General features: G+C 37.7%; 1 protein-coding gene across 5 annotated transcripts in view; it reads left to right on the top strand.

Moving 5' to 3' along the window:
• ARMC4 (armadillo repeat containing 4) overlaps window positions 1-7,749 on the top strand; it is a 173,597-nt gene that overhangs the window by 32,732 nt on the left and 133,116 nt on the right. For all 5 annotated transcript variants that reach the window (XM_010860039.1, XM_010860037.1, XM_010860040.1 and 2 more), the window contains exon 9: window positions 6,498-6,596. In XM_010860039.1, coding sequence (XP_010858341.1) covers window positions 6,498-6,596 — 99 coding nt within the window. The remainder of the gene's footprint in view (window positions 1-6,497; window positions 6,597-7,749) is intronic.

A 7,749-nucleotide genomic window follows, 5' to 3' on the forward strand; every position in this document is an offset into this window, starting at 1 on the left:
TTAATATACAGACTGCCCAAAGTCACATCAAACCTATAGACACCTCAAAACTCACTACTGGACACTTCATTGCACTCCAGAGAGAAGAAATCCAGCTCCACCCACCAGAACACTGATGCAAGCTTCCCTAACCAGGAAACCTTGACAAGCCACTTGTCCAATCCCACCCACAGGGAGGAACCTCCACAATAAAGAGGAACCACAAACTTCCAGCATACAGAAAGGCCACCCCAAACATAGCAATCTAAACAAGATGAAAAGGCATAGCAATCTAAACAAGATGAAAAGGCAGAGAAATATTCAGCAGGTAAAGGAACAAGATAAATGCCCACCAAACCAAACAAAAGAGGAGGAGATAGGGAATCTACCTGAAAAAGAAATCAGAATAATGATAGTAAAAATGATCCAGAATTTTGAAAACAAAATGGAGTTACAGATAAACAGTCTGGAAACAAGGATTGAGAAGATGCAAGAAAAGTTTAACAAGGACCTAGAAGAAATAAAAAAGAGTCAATCAATAATGAATAATGCAATAACTGAGATCAAAAACACTCTGGAGGGAACCAACAGTAGAATAACCGAGGCAGAAGATAGAATAAGTGAGGTGGAAGATAGAATGGTGGAAATAAATGAAGCAGAGAGGAAAAAAAAAAGAATAAAAATAAATGAGGACAACCTCAGAGACCTCTGGGACAATGTCAAATGCCCCAACATTCGAATCATAGGAGTCCCAGAAGAAGAACACAAAAAGAAAGGCCATGAGAAAATACTTGAGGAGATAATAGTTGAAAACTTCCCTAAAATGGGGAAGGAAATAGCCACCCAAGTCCAAGAAACCCAGAGAGTCCCAAATAGGATAAACCCAAGGTGAAACACCCCAAGACACATTTTAATAAAATTAATGAAGATCAAACACAAAGAACACATGTTAAAAGCAGCAAGGGAAAAACAACAAATAACACACAAGGGGATCCCCATAAGAATAACAGGTGATCTTTCAATAGAAACTCTTCAGGCCAGAAGGGAATGGCAGGACATACTTAAAGTGATGAAAGAGAAAAACCTACAACCCAGATTACTGTACCCAGCAAGGATCTCATTCAAATATGAAGGAGAAATCAAAAGCTTTACAGACAAACAAAAGCTGAGAGTATTCATCATCACCAAGCCAGCTCTTCAACAAATGCTAAAGGATCTTCTATAGACAGGAAACACAGAAAGGCTTTATAAACTCGAACCCAAAACAAAGTAAATGGTAACGGGATCATACTTATCAATAATTACCTTAAATGTAAATGAGTTGAATGCCCCAACCAAAAGACAGAGACTGGCTGAATGGATACAAAAACAAGACCCCTATATATGCTGCCTACAAGAGAACCACCTCAAAACAAGGGACACATACAGACTGCAAGTGAAGGGCTGGAAAAAGATATTTCACACAAATGGAGACCAAAAGAAAGCAGGAGTAGCAATACTCATATCAGATAAAATAGACTTTGAAATAAAGACTGTGAAAAGAGACAAAGAAGGACACTACATAATGATCAAAGGGTCAATCCAAGAAGAAGATATAACAATTATATATGCACCCAACATAGGAACACCACAATATGTAAGACAAATGCTAACAAGTATGAAAGGGGAAATTAATGGTAACACAATAATAGTGGGAGACTTTAATACCCAACTCATACCTATGGATAGATCAACTAAACAGAAAATTAGCAAGGAAACACAAACTTTAAATGATACAATGGACCAGTTAGACCTAATTGATGTCTGTAGGACATTTCACCCCAAAACAATGAATTTCACCTTTTGCTCAAGTGCACACAGAACCTTCTCCAGGATAGATCACATCTTGGGCCTTAAATCTAGCCTTTGTAAATTTAAAAAAAAGTGAAATCATTCCAAGCATCTTTTCTGATCACAATGCAGTAATATTAGATGTCAACTACTGGAAAAATATTAAAAATACAAACATATGAAGGCTAAACAATACACTTCTGAATAAACAACAAATCACAGAGGAAATCAAAAAAGAAATAAAAAATCAAAATATGCATAGAAACGAATGAAAATGAAAACATAACAATCCAAAACCTATGGGATTCAGTAAAAGCAGTGCTAAGGGGAAGGTTCATAGAAATACAAGCTTACTGCAAGAAACAAGAGAAAAGTCAAATAAATAACTAATTCTACACCTAAAGCAACTAGAAAAGGAAGAAATGAAGAACCCCAGGGTTAGTAGAAGGAAAGAAATCATAAAAATCAGGGCAGAAATAAATGAAAAAGAAACAAAGGAGACCATAACCAAAATCAACAGAGCTAAAAGCTGGTTCTTTGAGAAGATAAATAGACAAACCATTAGCCAGACTCATCAAGAAAAAAAGGGAGAAGAATCAAATCAGAATTAAAGTGGAGAAATCACAACAGACAACACAGAAATACAAAAGATCGTAAGAGACTACTATCAGCAAATATATGCCAATAAAATGGACAACTTGGAAGAAATGGACAAATTCTTAGAAAAGTGGAACTTTTCAAAACTGAACCAGGAAGAAATAGAAAATCTTAACAGACCCATCACAAGCACAGAAATCAAAACTGTAATCAGAAATCTTCTAGCAAACAAAAGCCCAGGACCAGATGACTTCACAGCTGAATTCTACCAAAAATTTAGAGAAGAGATAACACCTATCCTATGCAAACTCTTCCAGAAAATTTCAGAGAAAGGTAAACTTCTAAACCCATTCTGAGTCCACCATCACCCTAATACCACAAAGATGCCACAAAAAAGAAAACTACAGGCCAATATCACTGAACATAGATGCAAAAATCCTTAACAAAATTCTAGCAAACAGAATCCAAAAACATATTTAGAAGATCATACATCATGACCAAGTGGGATTTATCCCAGGGATGCAAGGATTCTTTAATATCTGCAAATCAATCATTGTGATACACCACATTAACAAACTGACAGATTAAAAACCATGTGATTATCTCAATAGATGCAGAGAAGGCCTTTGACAAAATTCAGCATCCATTTATGATAAAAACCCTCCAGAAGGAATAGAAGGAACATACCTCAACAAAATAAAAGCCATATATGATAAACCCACAGCAAACATTATCCTCAGTGGTGAAAAATTGAAAGCATTTCCCCCAAATTCAGAAACAAGACAAGGGTGCCCACTCTTACCACTACTATTCAACATAGTTTTGGAAGTTTTAGCCACACCAATCAGAGAAGAAAAGAAATAAAAGGAATCCAGATTGGAAAAGAAGAAGTAAAACTCTCACTGTTTGCAGATGACATGATCCTCTACATAGAAAACCCTAAAGACTCCACCAGAAAATTACTAGAGCTAGTCAATGAATATAGTAAAGTTGCAGGATATAAAATTAACACACAGAAATCCCTTGCATTCCTATACACTAACAATCAGAAAACAGAAAGAGAAATTAAGGTAACAATTCCATTCACCATTGCAACAAAAAGAATAAAATACTTAGGAATAAATCTACCTAAAGAAACAAAAGACCTATATATAGAAAACTATAAAACACTGGTGAAAGAAATCAAAGATGACACAAATAGATGGAGAAATATACCATGTTCATGGATTGGTAAAATCAATATGGTGAAAATGAGTATACTACCCAAAGCAATCTATAGATTCAGTGCCGTCCCTATCAACCTACCAACAGTATTTTCCAGAGAAATAGAACAAATAATTTCACAATTTGTATGGAAATACAAAAAAATCTCAAATAGCCAAAGCAATCTTGAGAAAGAAGAATGGAACTGGAGGAATCAACCTGGCTGACTTCAGACTATACTACAAAGCTACAGTCATCAAGACAGTATGGTACTGGCACAAAGACAGAAATATAGATCAATGGAATGAAATAGAAAGCCCAGAGATAGATCCACACACTTAAGGACACCTTATCTTTGACAAAGGAGGCAAGAATATACAGTGGAGAAAATACAATCTCTTTAACAAGTGGTGCTGGGAAAACTGGTCAAGCACTTGTAAAAGAATGAAACTAGAACACTTTCTAACACCATACACAAAAATAAATTCAAAATGGATTAAAGATATAAATGTAAGATCAGAAACTATAAAACTCCTAGAGGAGAACATAGGCAAAACACTCTCCAACGTACATCACAGCAGGATCCTCTATGACTCACCTCCCAGAGTAATGGAAATAAAAGCAAAGATAAACAAATGGGACCTAAGTAAACTTAAATGCTTTTGCACAACGAAGGAAACTATAAGCAAGGTGAAAAGACAGCCTTCAGAATGGGAGAAAATAATAACAAATGAAGCAACTGACAAAGAATTAATCTCAAAAATATACAAGCAGCTCCTGCAGCTCAATTCCAGAAAAATAAATGACCCAATCAAAAAATGGGCCAAAGAACTAAACAGACATTTTTCCAAAGAAGACATACAGATGGCTAACAAACACATGAAAAGATGCTCAGCATCGCTCATTATCAGAGAAATGCAAATCAAAACCACAATGAGGTACCATCTCACGGCAGTCAGAATGGCTGCCATCAAAAAGTCTACAAACAATAAATGCTGGAGAGGGTGTGGAGAAAAAGGAACCCCCTTACACTGTTGGTGCAAACTAGTACAGCCACTATGGAGAACAGTGTGGAGATGCCTTAAAAAAACGAAATAGAACTGCCATATGACCCAGCAGTCCCACTGCTGGGCATACACACTGAGGAAACCAGATTTGAAAGAGACAATGTTCATCTTGTTCATCGCAGCACTGTTTACAATAGCCAGGATATGGAAGCAACCTAGATGTCCATCGGCAGATGAATGGATAAGGAAGCTGTGGTACATATACACAATGGAGTATTACTCAGCCATTAAAAAGAATGCATTTGAATCAGTTCTAATGAGGTGGATGAAACTGGAGCCTATTATACAGAGTGAAGTCAGTCAGAAAGAAAAACACCAATACAGTATACTAACGCATATATATGGAATTTAGAAAGATGGTTAACGATGACCCTATATGTGAGACAGCAAAAGAAACACAGATGTAAAGAATAGTCTTTTGGACTCAATGGGAGAAGGCAAGGGTGGGATGATTTGAGAGGGTAGTGTTGAAACGTGTATATTATCATATGTGAAGCGGATTGCTGGTCCAGGTTCGATACATGAGATGGGGTGCTCAGGGCTGGTGCCCTGGGATGACCAGTGGTGGGAGGGGGGTTCTGGATGGGGAACACATGTGCACCCATAGCTGATTCATGTCGATGTATGGCAAAAACTGCTACAATAATGTAAAGTAATTAGCTTCCAATTAAATAAATTAGTTAAAAAAATATAAAATCATGTGAAGTTAATTAGGGGAAACTTCATAGCGGTGGTACCATGTGTATTAAGAGAACTTTAAATGAATACTATAAAAAGGATAAAATCTGAAACATGTGACAGGCCTGAGTAAAGTGGACACTGGTTTTATGAAAGTCTGAAATGTACTTGCCTGGAGAATCCCAGGGACGGCAGAGCCTGGTGGGCTACTGTCTATGGGGTCGCACAGAGTCGGACACGACTGAAGCGACTTAGCAGCAGCAGCAGCAGCTCCATTCAGGACCCTTTGTAAATTGGTGCCAAAGCAAAGAATAAAGGCCAATGTTGCCAACACCAAAGCAGTCAGAAGCACCTAGAGCACTTTGTGAAGTTTTAGCAAATGGGTTACAAGTTTCAGTGTATTTTTAGTGTTCCATGTTGTCCCCTTATTAAGAACGGGCTCCCTACTGGTCATGTGGGGACCCTCACCTATAGGGATTCCAAGAAGCACAGGTGACTGTATTTTGGACACAGACTCAGAGAGCTGAGAGAGGGGAGACTTGTGGGAGGTGAGACACCTTGCTCCTCTGATTCTCCCTGATTTGCGGGTATTTGACCTTGTGGCTCTCTTTGAAAGGGTGAGTCTGAAAATGATAAGTGTTTGGGCTCATCTGTTAACTGGGGGATGAATTATAAAATACTGCTTTTTCCATGTGCTCACTTTTTTTTCAGTTAAGAATTTACTAAACAAGGATTTAATGCAAACCAGTATATTCCAAAAAGTATACTAAGCTTGAGAATGTCCAGAAAATCGACACAGGCCCTGCTGTGATGTTGGGTGGGCAAGGAGAACACAGGCAGTTGGGACTCAGGGTAGAAGACATAGACTGAAGGACCTTTCCAGTGATAGCAACCTGTGAAGACCTGTTTCTGGCACAAAGAAATATTGGACAAGTGTTTCTCCATTATATAAAATTCATGGCTCTGCTTGCAGGACAGGACAGAAGGGACCTCTCAGGTGTCAGATGAGACTGAAACTCATAGTCATTCTCTGTCAGGAAAACATATCATTTGGGTGCATGATAATGATGGAATATTTGTACACATTTATATTTTTAATATTCTATTAGCATAAAGTAATTAATATAATTAATATTTCTTTAGGAGCAGAAATACACTAAGAGACACCCAAGTAGAAAAACATGGAGGAAAACTTGAAAAGTCCAGATCATCTGTTTCACCTGGAAGAGCACAGTTAATTCGGTGAGTTTCTATTAACGTGTGTGCTCAGTCATGTCCAACTGTTTGCGACCCTATGGACTGCAGCCCAGTAGGCTTCTTTGTCCATGGGATTCTCCAGGCAAGAATACTGGAGTGGGTTGCCATTTCTTCTCCAGAGGATCTTCTCGACCTGCAGATTGAACCCATGTCTTCTGAGTCTCCTGAATTGCAAACAGATTCTTTACCACTTGAGGATCAGTTCTTTAAAGCCACTCCTACATAACAGCTAGTTAATACTGGTTAATGGTGCTTTACTTTCACATTAGGGTCTTATGATATCTATACTGATACAGTAGAAATGCTGTAAGAAGGGTAATAATGGGTTTCTTTAAATATATAGGATAATTTTCAATGTGGAGCTATTTTGGGGGGATAAAGTAGAAATTAATAGCTTTATTGCTTGGCCAGGCAAAGAGGGGTACAGTGGGCTTCTGCCCCAGAAAACTGTATGTCCCTAATGTGGAGTTAAATACAGTGATCTACTGGTATTAGCTAACTGTTTGTAAACACATATATTTAATGCAAAAAGCAGTTAACTGCAAAAAGCTGTTAACTGCATGTGTGTTCAGTTGCTCAGTCATGTTCAACTCTTTACAACCCTTTGGACTGTAGACTGCCAGGCTCCTCTGTCCATGGGATTTTTCAGGCAAAATACTGGAGTGGATCGCCATTTCCCACTCCAGGAGATCTTCCCAACCCAGGGAATGGTAGCAAAACAGGACTCTTAGCTAATCTCTTGCCTCTGTCATAGCAAAATCGTCATTTTTCTGAGCCTTACTTACTGATCACCAATGGCTCTGCTAATTCTAAAGTGACATATGTAATTTCTCATTAAAACAGCCATTAGTCGAAAACCAACTGTTAAGCTTCTTACCCAGTTTTCAGTTTGACAATAAAAGTGACATATCTGGGGAGAAGGTTCAGCTGCTTTTAAGTTTGGGAGGCAGGGAGAAATGGCAGGAATTTCATATAAAATTTGCACAGTTCAAAAGAAAACAAACTTTAAGACACTCTAAAACATATATGCCATCTTGGAAAGTTAGGAATAATAAATTATTCAAATTTTGACAATTCTTAAAAAATTCTTACTTTGAAATATTTGTAGAGTCACAGAAAGTTGCAGAGATAGTGCAGA

The sequence above is a fragment of the Bison bison genome, unplaced genomic scaffold (assembly GCF_000754665.1).
Source record: "Bison bison bison isolate TAMUID 2011002044 unplaced genomic scaffold, Bison_UMD1.0 scf7180017864461, whole genome shotgun sequence".
Lineage (NCBI taxonomy): Eukaryota > Metazoa > Chordata > Mammalia > Artiodactyla > Bovidae > Bison > Bison bison.